Source organism: Sorex araneus, chromosome 6 (genome assembly GCF_027595985.1).
Source record: "Sorex araneus isolate mSorAra2 chromosome 6, mSorAra2.pri, whole genome shotgun sequence".
Lineage (NCBI taxonomy): Eukaryota > Metazoa > Chordata > Mammalia > Eulipotyphla > Soricidae > Sorex > Sorex araneus.
Window position 1 is genome coordinate 151,731,013 of NC_073307.1, and position 18,441 is coordinate 151,749,453.

At 34.1% G+C, this 18,441-nt stretch overlaps 2 protein-coding genes across 2 annotated transcripts; both read right to left on the reverse strand.

The window, feature by feature from the left end:
- Positions 1–329: 329 nt before the first annotated feature.
- LOC129406003 (olfactory receptor 4P4-like) lies at positions 330–1,265 on the reverse strand. The gene has a single exon (XM_055143735.1). It carries the CDS (start codon positions 1,263–1,265, stop codon positions 330–332), a length of 936 nt encoding a protein of 311 aa, XP_054999710.1.
- Positions 1,266–14,312: 13,047 nt separating this feature from the next.
- Positions 14,313–15,248, reverse strand: LOC129406004 (olfactory receptor 4P4-like). Its single transcript, XM_055143736.1, has one exon. It carries the CDS (start codon positions 15,246–15,248, stop codon positions 14,313–14,315), a length of 936 nt encoding a protein of 311 aa, XP_054999711.1.
- Between the last annotated feature and the right edge of the window lie 3,193 nt (positions 15,249–18,441).

Here is an 18,441-nt window from a genome sequence, read left to right on the forward strand (position 1 = left end):
ATTATTAATCATTAAGCTTGATATTAAGATCATTTATAATTAAATTACTAACATAGAACTACTTTCACATTATCACAATTGCTCATTTGTTTCAGTTTTATAGTCGGTTTGATGCAGATAAACTGAGGTATATAAACATTGCAAACACTCCACAAGATTAAAGTAAACATTTGCTGTTCAAAAATCAGTAATTATTCAATTATTACTATAAGTTTAGGGTAATGTATCTCTCTTTCAATATAGAAATGACTATAAAACATGCATTCTTTAGCTAATGTATCCACATCTATTACTTTCAGCAATTTGGTTAGTCCGTAAGCTCTTTCAAACTAAGTCTGTGCTCCTTCTGAAAGTAACTTCCGACACCACACTTTTCTCAAAGTGTTTTTCATCTCTGCATTTCTCAGAGTATAGATTAAGGGATTTAACATAGGAACAACGATGGTGTAAAAGAGAGCAACTATTTTGTCTTCGGGGAAAGTAGTAGGAGGTCTAAAATAGATAAAGATCGCAGGTCCAAAAAATAAGATGACCACAGTGATGTGAGACCCACAAGTCAAGAGGGCCTTACGTCTCCCCTCAGCTGACTGATTTCTTAGAGCATATAATATAGACCCATAAGAATGAAATAAGACAACCAAGGGAAATAAGGCTTGTGTATCCGAAAAGGCAATTACAAGAGCACCAGTCAGGTAGGTATCAGTGCAGGCGACTTCAAGCAAAGGATACAGATCACAGAAATAGTGATCAATTTCATTAGGACCACAGAAGGGGGAACCAATTACCACACCGAAAAGAGGAAAGGCATGGATAGCCCCACCCACCCAAGCAGCTAAAATGAGGAGATTGCACTTTGTCCTGTTCATGATGAGCATATATTGGAGGGGTTTACAGATGGCAACGTAACGATCATAAGCCATGGCAGTAAGAATGAAGATCTCGGTGCCTCCAAAGAAGTGTATGGTAAAGACCTGTAACATGCAGTTGCCAAAGGAAATGGTCTTTCTTTCCACAAGCAGGTCAGCGAGTAATTTGGGTGTCACAGTAGAGGTGTAGCAGATGTCTATGGAGGATAAGTAGATGAGGAAATAGTACATTGGTTGATTATATAGAGGGCTGCAGTAAATGGAGACAATGATTAGAAGGTTTCCCCCCAGCAGAGCAACATAACAGAGTAAGAAGACCACAAAACAAAATATTTGTACGTTGTGGCCATAAGAGAGTCCAAGAAGGATGAATTCTGAGACGTTTCTGTAGCTCTCCATTTGAGTTTAGTATATGTTAGACACACATGAGTTATATACCTGAAAGAAATAAAACATAAATTGTAAATTACCTTAAGAGTAAATTCTTATCACTAATTTGCCAAAAGCAAATTAAAATAGCAAAGTTCATAAGTTTAATTTAATTGAGCATCTTTTCATTGTGTTATATTTTGAGTTTACCTTCATCTGTATTTAATTTAGTTTAATTTTATTTGGGGGGCCACACTCAGCAGTGCTCAGGGCTTACTCCTGACTCTAAGCTCAGGGTTCATTGCTGGCAGGGCTCGGAGACCAGCTGGAGTGCTGGCCATGGAAGCCAGGTTGGTCATGAAAAAGATGAGCACTCTACCCACAGAACTATCATTCCAGCTTCTCTGCTTTTCATGAAATTATTGTGGGATAACTTATTATATAAAATTTATAAATGTTAACTTATTCAATATTAATGATACAAATTTACTATATTTGAAGATGAATTTTGCAATAAAACATTTCATTCTTCACAGTTATATTATCTCTTGTTCATAACTAAACAAAGCAAGATTAGTTGCATGCTTTTGATGTCTATTCTTTAAATATCATGTGAATTTTATTTTTCTTTAAGTACCTGACCAAGCTACATAAATTATCTTAACATTTTTCCTGAAGAAATGCAAAAGTTAAATTTTGTAGGTATAATTTGCATATTACTTATAGAATTCAGTATTATCAATTGCTCATGTAAGGCCAAAAAATTGATCTTGTATTTTAAAAGACATGACCATTGAGAAGTATACAGTATTGCAAAGAATGATAATAACTCAGTTAAGTTGTTAAAATTAGCATAAAATATGTTCATTTTTTATATTTATATCTTGTGTTTTAAAGTTTATTTAACAGCAAATATGCCATCACTAAAAATTGTGATATCAATCGGTAAAGGAAAAGGTCATTGAAATTTCCTAGGTATTTTTTGCATTTTCCCTTGAGTTAAATAAAAAGAAGTTAAGGTTTCATTCAGTTTACAGAGCTTTATGAATGAAAGTAAATAATATTGGAGGAAAGAAATATAATTTTGTGACTTTTAAACTCTGGTAGCTGCTACGATAATGAATAAATGAGAATGGTAGGAATTTGAAAGTTTTATACAATTTTATTATTTCCTATTTCTTGTTTTGATTTTTGGGGCACAACTGATTCTCTACTCAGAGATTACTCCTGGCAGTGCTAGGGATCAAACCAATGTCAGTCACATGCAAAACAAGCAGTTAAATCCCTAGTCAATTTTTCTGGCCCCTATATATCTTAAAACATCACTTAATCAATGTAAAAGGGAGTTAAATTCCAGGAGCAACTTTTTCCATTGGCGAAGAATTACCTCTTCCCAATAGGTTTGCAAAACCTACCTCATTGTTTACCTTAGTCTAAATCTGAAGAAATAGTCAAACCTGAACCCCAGGACTTCTTTCTATTAAAAATTACAAAAATACTGTTATTAATATGTTTATAACATGTTAGTTCTACTGACTCACATATTAAATATTTGTCATTTATAATATTTTAAGAATTTTTATGGAAATAATAGAGGGCTATGGCTCTTAACTATTTGATACAGTGGTAAACTACACTATTTTGAATTATAATTCAAAAGTCTAAGAAAATAAAAATAATGTGTTTGCTATAACTGTTTTCAGTTTATTAAATTTGTTTCCAATCTCATTTATGAAACAAAACAAAATGATTATCAATCCTAGGGGGGTTTGAAGTTAACCATAACAATGTTGAGGAAGGTCTCATTGACCTCTTTAGAACAACCAATACTGATTCTTGTTTAGAATGTGACTAATGGTATTTTTCTAGGTATAAAAAAAAAGTTAGAAATATCACATAAATAGAGGTGTGAACCACCTAAATGTGGAAACCACTTGTCTCATCCAAATATCACTTTAAATAGCTCAGATTAAGAAAAATTAAGCCTGAAAGCGTTGTAACTTTCCACATGGTGATTCAATAAAAGAAAAAGAAAAATTAAGTCAGATATTACTACATTGAATCCCAATCTGCATATAAGATACGTCAGATAGTAGGTTAATTACTAGACACTCAAGTTGCAAATTTCAGTGTTTCTATCTGTAAAAATATAAGGAGTACCTAATATAAAGCTCTATAGCAACTGTCCTCCCGTTGTTCATCGATTTGCTCAAGCAGGCACCAGAGTCATCTCCATTGTGAGACTTGTTGCTACTGTTTTGAGCATATCAAATATGACACGAGTAGATATACTTAAAAATTCTCTGATCACAAACATTTAGAATCATATTCTATAAATTTTACAAAATTATAAATTCCACATTTTTTTGCATTTTCTAATTTAGTGTTGCATTTTCTAATTTATCTTTGGCTTTGAATCTACCTACAATAACTCACTGTTCCTTAACCTCTCCTTCTAGAGAATAGACTTTATAATTTGTGCACCTAGAAAGAGAAGAAAAATAAATAGAAAGATGAATTACAATATTATTATCATAAAATAACAGTGATATTAAGAAAGTAATGCATGAGGAAACAGAAATCACTATTAAAGTAAAAGAATATTGGGCAGTTATAGAGCACATGTGTAGAACAACAGAGGAGAGATAAAAATACATGAGATTGTTATATAAACTGACTTGTGTGACCCTTAAACTAGTTATTTAATCTCTTCTTAATCACTTTTCTTTTCTATACATGTAACAGAACTTAGAAGTTAATGATGCATGTGAGTTTATATGGAATGCCTCATAATATATGGGTAAAACCTGTATTTTACCCTCAATGGTCTTCCATATTAAATACCTGGCTTACTAACATCAAAATTTTTCATGGACAAAATAAAAGCTATGTATGATGGAAAAGTGCAAAAGGAAAAAGCAAGGTCAGAACATAGATTTAATAACTCTAATTGTGAAAAATTCAATTTCAGCAACTGGTTAGTCAAAACCTGCTCTTTGAATGATACAGTAATTTTTAGGATATATTTTAACACTACTCTGTAAAATGATTTCTATTTGGTGCAAAAATTTAGTTTAAATTATGTTATTCAATTGATAGTACTAAATAAAAATTATGCATGCACTTTAATTATGCTTATTGCATATACATAGAAAGTCTTACTAAAAGTCATTAGCTGGAAGTTTCTATCACACATTAAGTTTTTTACGATGTAGCATTCAGCAAACTTACCTTAGATAACTCATAAAACTATTCTAGGATAATGAATATTTTCAAATAAGCAAGTATTATTTAAAAATTACGTATGTTTGTGCATAAGCAGATTTGTTTAGATATTAATATAGCAGGATGCATTTAAGTTTGAACTTTCTACAAAATTTACTGCAAAAATGGAAGTAGTTTAATTCTTATTTAACGGAGCTCGTTGGAAATATTACACAATGAAAAGTGAATTATGACATTATTGTATAGCCACCAGACATCAGATTATATACTTCAAGCAAAGTTACAAACTTTCAATTGAAATAACAGAGAATTTCTATAAAGAGCTTAAAATAAATCTAGTACATAGTTATTGAAAACCTTCCTGAATCAAGGAGACCTGGGTGATCAATACCCATTAGCTTCTGGTACTCAGGTTAAATTGCTCTAGGACATGCTTTCCCAGTTAGTCTCCAGTGCTGAAACACAATTGAAAATGAAGATAATTTTAAAACAGTAATCCAAATCCATCCAAATAAATTATCTGAAAATATTTTAGAAATCTCAGCATATCTTAAAACTTCTAAAAGTGTTCAAAGAAAACTTACTCAAACATTCCGATAATTATTATCCATATAAAAATCTTATCTTTATCAACCTCCAGAGAACTGGATAGAAATGTTGAATGCAAATTCTCATCTTAGTACTAACTCGGACTAAATGGTAATCAAAAAGTATTTTTAAAATATTCTGCAGAAGTAATACAAGGGTTTAGGTCTGAAAAATCATCTTTTTATTCCTGCGTCTGATGCAATTGAGTTCAAAGAGCAGATTATAACCTGAGGTGATGACACAAGCATTAATAGGTATTTTAAAGCTGTGGGAAATTATGTATCCTCAAAGGCATTCTAAACACAACCAGGCCAAAGTTTATAAACCATTCTCTGTGGTTATGTCCCTTGCTACGTTTCACCTTTTCCTTAATTATGTTGCCTCAGACAGTATTTCCTTGGAGTCTGAAAGAACTAGTCAGAGGCACAGTTCATAAAATTCTGTGCTGTGTTATTTCATCTTTCTGAATTAAGAAGAGAACTAATGGTATTAGGCTAGTGTCTCTCAGAGAATCTAAGAGGAGTGAAGAAAAGAGAAACAATCATTAAGAATTCCAGCATGCATGACTATTAGAATTAACAGTATGTGGAACAAATAAATTAAAGAAACCCATTGCATATTTACCTATATTTGGGTACAGTTGCCTTGTAATTATGTATTTTTTCAGGGGACGTGCGCACTTTACGGTGTTCATTATTCATTCCTAGATCTGAGTTCAGGGATCACTCCTGGTTGGACTCAGGGAACCAGATAGGGTAGTGAGGATTGAACTTTTGTTGGCACCATGCAAGGCAAGTGCACTGTCTATTGTGTTATCTCTCTGGTCTTGGGACTAATATCACTCTATCACTGTCACTGTATCACTGTCATCCCATTGCTCATCGATTTCCTAGAGCAGACACCAGTAACATCTCCATTGTGAGACTTGTTGTTACTGTTTTTGTCATATTGAATATGCCATGGGTAGTTTGCCAGGCTCTGCAGTGTGGCTGAGATACTCTTGGTAGCTTGCTGGGCTTTCCAAGAGGAGCAGAGGAATCAAACCCGGATCATCTGCTTTGTTAATAATTTTATTAAAAATTTGCTAAGGTTGTTTGCTTAGGTCCATCACATTATTTAATATTCATATAATACATTTATTTTTCATATGTTTTATTAGTTCTACCATGCAGATTAAAAATTCATAGGATGCTAAGTGTTAATTAACTGCTGAAACAGTTAATAGTCTACAGAAAATAGAGAGCTAGTATTGCTAAGTTTGATGCTTGCTTTCAGACTTTGAATATTTAGAACATCAGTTAAAGGATGGCCTATAGAAATTTAGCATAGAGAATATCAAAAGGTAATCTTTCAGTTGGAGTCCACTTCAATAAAATATCCATTGCTGGCCAAACTTTGCTCAAGACATCTGGTATCAATCTTATTATTATTGAGTTATCTGTTCCATCAAAAAAGTATTCTTGTTATCTATTTTTGTACACTATCAACATTTTTAACTCTTAGCTTACATTATTCAAATCTTTTCATAATAAATCATAAATGTCATTGCTATGGAAATGGAATTTAACAATTTATTTTCTGTTTTTCATTCTCTGGTGGATATTATGAAGTTGGTTTATGTATATTTTATATACTGCAATCATTAAACTCATGAGTAATTAAGTGTCTCATATTTATTTATTGATTTTAATTAATTTATTCTTTTATTGAATCACCATGTGGAAAGTTACAAAGCTTTCAGGTTTCAGTCTCAGTTATACAATGCTCGAACACCCATCCCTTCACCAGTGCACATCTTCCACCACCAAAAATCACAGTATATCTTTCCCCCTTCCCCTTTCCCCAGCCTCTCACCCCACCTGTGTAACTGATAAATTTCACTTTACTTTCACTTTACTTTGATTATATTCAACATTTCAGCAAAAACTCACTATTATTGTTTGGAGTTTCTCCCTCCTAAAGATGGACCTGCTGAAAAGGAAGCATTGGATAATTTGTTTTCCATTGCTGAGAATGAAGAGATATTAGGTTGAGTGGCTGCACTAATGGCCACACGGATTTTGATTTCTGTATTTTAGCATTTTAGTAACTAAGTCCAGAGAAATATCTGCCAGAAATGGCGTCATTGCAAGCTTGTACCTCTCAGCTACTTTAATTCCACATATAAGTGCAATTTTTCTATTGTCTGACTCTTTCTTTCTGACTCATTTCACTCAGCATGATACTTTCCATGCTGATCCACTTATATGCAAATTTTATGACTTCACGTTTTCTGATAGCTACATAGTATTCCATTGTGTAGATGTACCAGATTTTCTTTAACCAGTCATCTGTTTTCAGGCACTCTGGCTTTTTCCAGATTGTGGCTATTGTAAACAGTGCTGCAATGAACATAGAAATGCAGATGTCATCTCTACTATACCTTTTTGCCTCTCCAGGATATATTTCCAGGAGTGGAATTGCTGGGTCAAATGGAAGCTCAATTCCTAATTTTTTGAGAATTGTCCATATTATTTTCCAAAAGGGCTGAACCAGTCGGCATTCCCACCAGCAGTGAAGAAGAGTCCCTTTCTCCCCATATCCACGCCAAGTGTCTCATATTTAATAGTAGAAAATTTTCTTTTTTCACAATAAAGTGGTATGTTTTATAGTAAATTTCAAGGATGGAAAAATTAGCATAGATCTATGAATTGAGAAATGTTATATTGATAGAATTGTGATTGTAGGCATATTTGCTTAAAATTATTTCTAAAAGACTTTATATAGATTAATAATTCATCATTTTATTTTTGCATACTTCACCATTGAAGTTGCTAAGACAGGAAATACAAAATTAATTAAATTTGCTTAGGATACAGAAACTATTGAGAATATCTTTTAGTTATTTTAATCAGGCTTATTAGTAGCTTATGTCATCTAAAGAATTTTTTCATTCTGGTTTTGAAGTTATACTATTGACATTATTATAAAATTTATTTTATTAAAATCTTTGTGATATATAGAAAGTGCACTAATATTGCAGTCTTGAACTATAGAAAATGTACTAATTTTGCCGTCTACAAATATGTATATTGAGCACATATATTGCAATCTTATTAATAAGTTCTTAGAAATTTGAAAAAAATTATGTTGAAAAAACATGAAAATGCAGAAATAAGCTTTTAAGAAACTGAACTGACAAAAAATATTAAATAAATTTTATAAAATAAATCCAAACCTTTGTCTCTAAGATTAATAAAGGTCAAAGTACAAAATTAAGACTAATAAAAAGAGACAACTTTGTCATACTGAAAAAATAACTTTGAGTATGACAAATAGAACTAATCTTTTCATCCTAAAGATAAATAAAACTATTTTTTTCTGCTAAAGAGTAAAATCACAGAGAGATATTGAAATAACAATTGTAACAATATTTATCTGACTCACCAAAAACTGGTTGGCAGCTCTAATTATATTTCTAGACATACAATTGCATTACCATAAGATTGCATAAGCAATAACAAGTAATCATAAAATAATTTTGAGACAGCATCATCAGCCATGAAATCATACCTGGTTTGAGGAAACAATATATTACATGACCATAGGATTCACTCTTAGAAACTGTCAGACTTTGTAATGGATTTCAAAGAGAAAGTGCATTAAAAAAGCCACAAAGAGGGGATGATTGCATAGGACAAAACCTGCTTCAATATGGTTGTCTTTTCTCTTAACAAAAGTTATTGCTGGAAATATACATAAATAAAGGTCAGTCTATAATATTTGAATAAAAGTAAGTTTCCCCTGAGGTCAATATGACTTTGATAAAATTGTTTGTTTACACATCAGGTGACAGTGTGGTAAAATGTCTACTCTGGACAACTTGAAGACCTTCTCAGAATCATCTCAATAAGAAGAAACCCCCTTGGTATTGTAGCCATGTTAGAGTCAGAAATCAAAACAATTTCAAGGCCAGTCTTATAACATGCACCCTTTGAGATAGATCATGTAGGGCACCATCCAGCAAACTGGACAGGTCAGGCATTGAGACTGGTCTAACCCTCCCAAACATGCTAGCACTGAAACTAATGATTTTCTGTAAGCACATCAAGTTACATTAGAATGAATTTATTCAATTGAAGAGTTTTATTCACTGTATCACTGCCCTCCTGTTGTTCATCGATTTGCTCGAGCTGACACCAGTAATTTCTCCATTGTTCACACATCATGTTCCCTTAGGGTGGCTAAAAGTCTTTGTGCAAAATAAAATTTAATATCTGCAGCTCTAAAATTTTGTTTTCTTTCTCTTTTTTCTTAAACCGAATCACTCTGACATAGTTACAAAGATTCCATGATCGGGTTTTAGTCATACAATGTTCCAACACCCACCTATCCACCAGTGTGCATTTCCTACCACCAATATCCCCAGTATCCCCTACTCCCACTCCCAGGTTGCCTCTATGGCAGTCACTTTCTCTTCTCTCTCTGTATCTCTGTCTCTCTCTGTATCTCTGTCTCTGTCTCTCATTCTCTCTCCTCTTTGGGGTATTATGGTTTGCAGAACAGATACTGAGAGACCGTCATGTTTTGTCCTGTACCCACTTTTAGCACACATTTTTCATCAGAGTGATCTCTTCCAACCATCACTGTCATAATGATGTTGGTACTAAGCCTGGTCATTAGGAGGAGTCTCTGGATGCTGCCTTGCAAACAGGAAGCAGAACCGGGACCCCACTTTTAACTAACTGGGCTAAATGAAGCTTGTCAGAACGGTTGATCTGGAGAAGCACATGCTCCCATGCACCCGCCTGGTCACACACTATCTTGGCAGTACAGGGCAGCAGTTTCCCCCACTCCTACACATCCTTAATCTGGTTTGACCTTTAAGTATCAGTAGGAGCCTTCGCTTTGCCCTTTGTGTAACCAACCACAAGAATGAGGGGGACGTGATCTGTAGAGCCTACGTGTCTGGCTTCATATCTTCCTCTGACCTTTTAATCATCACAACTTAGTTTTAACAAGACAATGTATACCTTGATGTTCTTCTGATGAGTGCTTATCCTATGACTGTGTGTACTCTTGTTAATGATTCTTTCTATGTGATGAAGTCATTGAAATGTAGTTGATAGAAAACAATATGAAGCAACCAATGAAGTTCGCTTGGGGCCATTGAGTCTAAGCGAGTCTTGGCCCTCCGTGCTTCTCCATTCCTCTCTTGGGTCTTGTCTCTGTGCCTCTGACTAACTGAATATTCATGCAACTCTATGGTCCCTTCTCTATCCAAATTGCCCTCTCCCCCAGCCTTTGAGGCAGGCTTCCAACCTTTGACCAATACTCCTGGCCCTTGTTTCTACTGTCTTTGGGTGTTAGTCTCATACTACATTTTTTTTTATATCTACCAATGAGTACAATCATCTATGTCTGTCCCTATTTTTCTGACTTATTTCTTGCACCATGATACTCTCTGTGCCCATCTACTTATAAGCACATTTAAAGACTTTTTTTCCTAACAGCTATATAGTATTCCATTGAGCAGATGTACCATAGTTTCGTGAACCAGTTGTTTGTTCTCAGGCACTCTGGTTGTTTCCAGATTCTGGCTATTGTGAACAGTGCTGCAACAAACATACAAGTGCAGATATAATTTCTTCTGTGCATAAACTAGGTGTGTGAACAAAGGTGGGCTCTTTACCCATCCCCAGCCTGAAGTCAGGAACCCACATAAAGAAAGTCTGGCAGTTGGATCCTGCAGGTTTCTTACTTTCTTTTTTTTTTAAAGCTCTGTGACCATACCTGGCTATACTTAGGGCTTATTGCTGACTCTGCACTTAGGACTCATTCGCGATGGGGCTCAAGGAAACTTATGGAATGCTATGCATAAAATTGGGTTGGTAGCAAGCAAGGCAATCTCACTACCATCTCACTTTAGCTCCCGTGGCTCTAAAATGAACATTGAACTAAAATTAAGGTGAAAAAATATAATGGAAATACTAAATACCTTGTAAAAAATGTTCTGATCATGTGAAATAATTTTACAGTGAGAGTACCAAAACATTTAACTCAAAGCTATTCTGAGAAAGCAGCCAATTTTAAAGATAATTTGGTAAAGTCAATATGCTCTGGGAATGTTTCATGATTTAGATTCTTCTAATCTAATGATGTTTCATCTCTCTAAGATTTAAGAGAAAAACCTAAGCAAAATCAGTGATCATTAATATCTTAAGTTATTTCTTTTATGCTCATTATTGATAGTGTACTTCTAAATTTTTAACAAAATAATACAACAGTGGATTATGTATATTAGTTGTATTATAAAATGTTCGATTTGTAACCGTAACTATTGAAAACACTTTGTGTCAGATACCATAGCCTCAAGTTTATTGGGTTGTTTGCATGACAGTGCTCCCATTCCTCTGTGTTTATTTGTACTTCTTTTTTTGTTCTCTGTTTCTTGTAAATATTTTTTTTCTCTTCTCCTCAAGTTCTTTGCATAGTTTATTCAGAGCCATGTCCTTTTTGTATGGGCAGAGGAAGACAGTAGTAAATGCTATGCTTTTGTAACCTGGGAGTCAATTTGACTTTAAATGATACTTTCCTCCTGGGCGTCTGTTCTCTTGACCTAAGCTTCAGCTGCCCTTACTTCCTACCACCCTCAAAATCAGGGTACAGACAAGGGACTGGATGGACCCAGGGCAAGTGTTGAGCTATGTACTACCTTAGCATCGAGATGGGCCTGGCTAGAGTGCCTAATGCTTAACTAATGCTTAATTAATGCTCAATTAATGCTTAAGGGTTTGGCCATGGACAGATGCTGTCATGATCCAAAAAGTAATAGCCCTGCTAGGGTTAGGCATGATTAATCTGGCCTGAGCTCTGTAGTCTAAGCCTGTGGCAAGATGTTCCCAGGAGAGCTGCCCTACAAGCTTCAATGTATCTCTTACTGTGTCATACAAAAATAACTAAAGGAGAAAAACACCTTAAGAGATATTTTGCCCATGGGCCTGGTCAGTCAGGAAGGGCTTTCTTATGTTGATTTTCCTACCAGACTGGGTCTATTGCAGACCCAGAGGGCAAGGTGGAGAGAGAAGCCATGAGAGACAGAATCCAACAGAAGTGGTCAGAGGAAGAATCCAGAGAGGAGAGAGAGAACCCAGGCTGAGAGACGCAGCTGGGAGGGATGAGGGGGAATGGAGGAATAAGGGGCTAGGAAAGAAGAGTGCGTGAGATGGGAGAGAGGAGAGATTGAATAAAATGGTAACTAATCAGCAACCAGCTTGGTTATTGTTCTTCCTTGCCTGCCCATCGCCTACAGCTGTCCCGATCCAGTCCATACACGGCGGTCCAAGAGAACTGAACGCGGGTGGTGAGAGAGAGCTGTACAGAGACCCCGTCAACACACATCCCTGGAGCAGGCATATTTTTTACAACTTTGTGTTATTATCCCCAATTTGAGTCAAACAATTGGTGATGTTCAATACACATTTATTTAGACATATTATAGATACCATGCATTGAATACAGAAAGTAAGCAGATATGTAAAAAAGAATCATAAACATGATATAACACAGCAAATACAGCATCTCAATAAATTATAGTTTGTGACCTTCATATAAAACCCTTAAATATAAATATAATAAAAAAATTAATTCTGTTAATAAAATTTTGTGACCTTAACATCACTTATTGGTGTACCCTTGACCACAGTCTTCCTATCCATTTTTCTTGAAGTCTTCATCATTTTGAACTTTATGGATATGAAAAATTGGATATGTAAATGGATATGTAAATACTTTACATTTTGAAGCAAAAGTCAATCAGATATTGACTTTTCAGATATATTAACTGCTTTTTCTTAGTAATATGCTTTTTCTTCATTTTTTTTAATTTTAGAACATTTATTTTGTGGTATGTCCTTACATAATCCAAGCAGTGTTGAGGAGATCTGGACTCATTCTCTATAACATTTGGCCAACTGGCCAGCCATTCAGTGCTAGGAGGGCCAGCTGATTCTTTCCAAAATCAGACAATTAAGATTATATACATTACAAATATCCCTGTGTAGACCAAATATACTCTTTTTTTTATTTTTGGGTCAAACTTGGCAATGATCAAGGTTACTCTTGACTCTGCACTCAGGAATTAGTCCTGGTGATGCTCAGGGGACCATTTCGGAAGCTGGTAATCAAACCCAGGTTGCCTTGTGCAAGGCAAACACCCTCCCCACTCTACTATTGCTCCAGCCCCCTATTTTGCTTGTTGAATTATTACATTGTTTCTTTGTGGACACTTTTTATCTTTTACTGTTCATTAGAGAAGCAATGGTTGCTTGTTTTTGGATCTGGCAGCTATGAATTTGCTCAGTAGTATTAGGCAGATAGAAGTGTGTCACTCTGGTATTTTGTTATACAGTTCCTTGAATTTGACTGTTCATACTATAAATTTCTACTTAGAAAAATACCAGTACATTTGTTTCAGGTATTTGAATCATAGATTCTCACTCTTCCTTCAATAGTTTAATAAGTAATAGTATATTAACAGTAATAATAGCTATTATTATTTCAATAATGGGTAGGATTGTGCATACCCAGAAGAAAATTAAAATCATACTTTAAAATAAATTTTTATACATACCTTCTGATCGGTGTTAACATTGTATAAAGGAGTGTTTTATCACAAAATGTGCCGTATTATTTTTAATTTCCAATTTCTACATAACCTCTGTATATGTGTGCCTTTGGGCTCAGCCCTGATCTATAAGTAGATTAAATATATAAAATTATTCTTTGAGACCCTTTAAAATAATTGATCAATATAGCATTATATTTAAATTACACCCATAAGGAGAGAGAGAAAGAGGATAATCATCTGCCATAGAGGCAGGGGGAAGAGGGGCAGTTAAGGATACTGGGGAAATTGGTGGTGGAAAGTGTGCACTGTGGAGGGATGGCTGTTTGATCATTGTATGAGTGAAAATCAAACAAGAAAGTTTTGTAATTGTAGCTCATGTTGACTCAAAAAAATAAATTATATTATGACAATTAATTCAATTACCCAGGACTCAAATCCTTTTTCATGCAGGTAATCCAGAATATAGAAGCATACTTAAAATTTAACTTAGTTCCAATCAGTTTTGGTGTGCAAGGACTAGTGTTTGTTAACATGAATTTGAAATCCTACATCTCTCTTCACAATATCAGATAACATATAACATCTACAGCACTGATTATTTTATTCATAGATATCACTGTCTTTAGAAGTTCCATCCTCCAGGAACGTCTTCGATACTAAGTGTGTGATTCTCTGGAAAGGCATGTTCGACACCACACTTTTCTCAGTGTGTTTTTCATCTCAGTGTTTCTCAGCGTGTAGATTAAGGGATTGAACATAGGGGCAATGATGGTGTAAAACAGGGCAACTATTTTGTCTTCAGGAAAAGTGGTAGGAGGTCTTAGGTAGATAAATATATCAGGTGCGAAAAATAAGATGACCACAGTGATATGAGACCCACAGGTAGACAGGGCTTTCTTTCTTCCCTCAGCTGACTGATTTCTTAAAGAAAATAGTATGACTCCATAAGAAAAAGATAAGATAACAAAAGTAACTAAGGCAACCATACCAGAAAACGCAATTATAAGGACACCATCAATGTAGGTATCAGTGCACGCAATCTTAAGTAAAGGGAAGACATCACAAAAATAGTGGTCGATTTCATTTGGACCACAGAAGGGTAAACTGATGGCTATAGCAAAAAGAGGAAAGGCATGGATAGCCCCACCCACCCATGCAGCGAGGACTAGGAGATTGCATCTTGTCCTGCTCATGATTATCATATAGTGGAGAGGCTTGCAGATTGCAACGTAACGATCATATGCCATAGCTGTAAGAATAAAGACCTCAACACCACCAAAGAAGTGCATGGTAAATACCTGGAACATGCAGTTACTGTAGAAAATGGTCTTTTTTTCCACAAGCAGGTCAGCAATTAATTTGGGTGTAACAGTGGAGGTATAGCAGATGTCCATAGATGATAGGTGGACAAGGAAATAGTACATTGGTTGATTAAATAGAGGACTGCACTGGACAGAGATCAGAATCAGAAGGTTTCCTCCGAGTAGGATGGTATAACAGAGCAAGAAAAACACAAAGCAAAATATTTGTATGTTGGGATCAGAAGAAAGTCCTAGAAGAATAAATTCTGAGACATTTCTATGGGTTTCCATTTGGCTTGATGAATATTATGCCCTATGGTTCATAAATCTGAAAAATAAAAAACAAATTGGTTGAATATTATTTATTATTATAGAAGTTATAAGATTAATGAGTTTTTTCTCAGTATTTTACTTGTTTGAATCTTTGAATATTTTAAAAATCAAATGTTATTTTTAAGTTTTATCAAAATTCTAACTAAAATTTAGAAGAGATATTTTTCATAGTATATTTCCTTATTCTGCCTTGTATATAAGTCATTTATTTAAAATATTTATCAGACAATATTACCTGAATTATGCCCAAATAAATGCAATTAAATAAAAAAAAATAAGATTCCTTGATGGAACTTCTAGGTTTCATGTCTATTATATAATTTGCACACTATTTTCTGCTGTGGATCAAATATTGTCAGTTATTCATATTTTACTTTTATAATTCATGATTTAAAGACAATTTAAAACTAATGTAGCAACATTGACATTTATGAAAGTCTGTAAAAAGGTAAAAAGCGATCACTATACACCCCCCTTGTATTTGTGTATGTGTCACAGCTTCATTAAAAATGGCATGTTTTACTACAAGCTAAAGCACAAAAGTGAATAATGGTCAGTAATAGGGAAGAAAACTTAAAGTTTAATAACATTTAGCACTCTGCTATTTGTGGTGATAATGAATATATGAGAAATTCAGAATCCAAATCTATTATAACCTAAACACTACTTAATCACTGCAAAATTGAAGTAGAATAAAAAATTAATTTTCAGGAGTCATTTTATCCCAGAATGAGAAATTACCTCATCTCAATTAGTTAGCAAGAACTATCTCACTGCATGCCTTATCTGGATCTGAAGTGACAATCAAATGTAAACTCAGGATTTCTGTTTCAATAACAAATAAGCACACATGCAAATTCTTTTATCAAAGTAACATTTGTCAAGAACTAGGCCCGTGTAATATAAATTTAATATCTATATAATTTATAAGTTCTTTTAAAATTTTGATAGAACTATTTGACAATTAGTTGTCAAATAAATCATTAAAAAATCAGCCATACTGTAGGATTTTAAATACATTTCAAAACTCTAAATCAGTAAAAAAATTCATATTTTTAATTGTTGCGACTTTGTTTTCAATACCATAATAAGATTTCTATCCTCCTCTATGGAACAAAATGTTACAGTACTAGGTACTTTATAGCAACTAAATAGAAATGATACAACTAAGAAGAGTTAGAATCATTGACTTTACTTTCATTCTTTGTTTATTAAGTGCAACATATTTTTAAATTAAATTTAAATAAAATGATGACAAAATCAATGAATATGTAGTTTTCAAACACTAAAAGTAGAAAGCAGTTGTCCAATTCTAATATTTCAATTTCACTAAAGGATTTTCAAAAAAAGAATCTATGTAATTTCTCAGGGTGGAAAATAATGCACTTTTGTAGAGTACTCTTCATTCCTTTTTCTCCTTTGATTCTCTTTCCATTAAAAGGTGTCATTCTATGACAATTGAGGAAAAAGAAAGTTGTCATGAGTGCCAGCAATTAAAAACCCTTTGAAACCTTATTTAAGGAAAAAGTATGCAGAAGATGATGGGTTAACAGATACTCGGGTTCTCATTTTGAGAATTTACTTATGTGAATATAAAATATTGTCAAAACATCTTTTAAAATTATATAATTTCTAAACTTCTAGAGTCATTTAAGTTTTGCAAACATATAACTCCCCAAGTCAGGATTTTTGCTTGTTTTCTTAGACGATCATTGGTATTTAGTATTCAATAGTCTATTACCAATTTTAGGTTTTTGCACAATGAAAATATAATTTTCAAACTACTATGAACATAGAAAAATAAAAGAGCATGGCCATAACATGGCCTAATAACGGTGATTAGGTGAAATTAAATTTTCATAATCTTTTAGTGAAAAATATTTGAATAAGTGATCTTAGAATAGTTCTTAATGCTTTCAGAGAAGAATACTTTTTAGTTCAAAGTAATTGTCTTACATATTTAGAGAATTGAATAAAAATGATGCTAATGTTTGCAATGTGTGAATTTCATATAAATAGAAAGTCATATACACTTGAATGATTAAGGAATTATTAATATTTCTTGTACTACTGCTGGTGGGAATGCCGGCTAGTTCAGCCCTTTTGGAAAACAGTATGGACGATTCTCAAAAAACTTGAGGTTGAGCTCCCATTTGACCCAGCAATACCACTGCTGGGAATATATCCCAGAAAAGCCAAAAAGTATAGTCGAAGTGACATATGCACTTATATGTTCACCGCAGCACTGTTTACAATAGCCAGAATCTGGAAAAAACCCGAGTGCCCTAGAACAGATGACTGGTTGAAGAAACTCTGGTACATATATACAATGGAATACTATGCAGCTGTTAGAAAAAATGAGGTCATGACTTTTGCATATAAGTGGATCTACATGGAAAGTATCATGCTAAGTGAAATGAGTCAGAAAGAGAGAGACAGACATAGAAAGATTGCACTCATCTGTGGAATATAGAATAATAGACTATAAGACGAACACCCAAGAATAGTAGAAATAAGTACCAGGAGGTTGTCACCATGGCTTGGAGGCTGTTCTCTCATTCTGGGCAACTCAGTGAAGGGAACAGCAAGTAAAATGTGGTTGTTGGTCATGTGGGGGAAAGATGATGCGGGCCAAATATAGACTAGAGACTGAACGCAATGGCCACTCAACACCTTTATTGCAAACCACAACACCTAACCAGAGAGAGAGAACAAAAGGGAATACCCTGCCATAGTGGCAGTGTGGGGTGGGGGGAGACGGGACTGGGAAGGGGGGGTGGGATGTTGGGTTTACTGGTGGTGGAGAATGGGCACTGGTGAAGGGATGGGTTATCAAACTTTGTAAGGGAGAAACATGAGCACAAAAATGTATAAATCTGTAACTGTACCCTCACGTTGACTCACTAATTAAAAATAAACTATTAAAAAAAATATTTCTTGTACTGTGTGTGATGTAAATTTACCAATTAACTCAGTTGAACTTGAACAACTTTAAAACAGAGTAAATGTGAAATATAGGAAAGTTTTTATTATTGTAGATCTCCAAATAATAACTGGCTTATTCTGATAGTAATAAGCTGGGATATTTTTAGAAATTAATTTTAGAAAATCTCCTAACAAAAGTGAAAATTATTTTTGTATAGTTTTGGAG

Excerpts from the sequence above, each read along its gene's own strand:
- LOC129406003 (XM_055143735.1), bottom strand. The coding sequence starts at position 1,265 with ATGGAGAGCTACAGAAACGTCTCAGAATTCATCCTTCTTGGACTCTCT.
- LOC129406004 (XM_055143736.1), bottom strand. The coding sequence starts at position 15,248 with ATGGAAACCCATAGAAATGTCTCAGAATTTATTCTTCTAGGACTTTCT.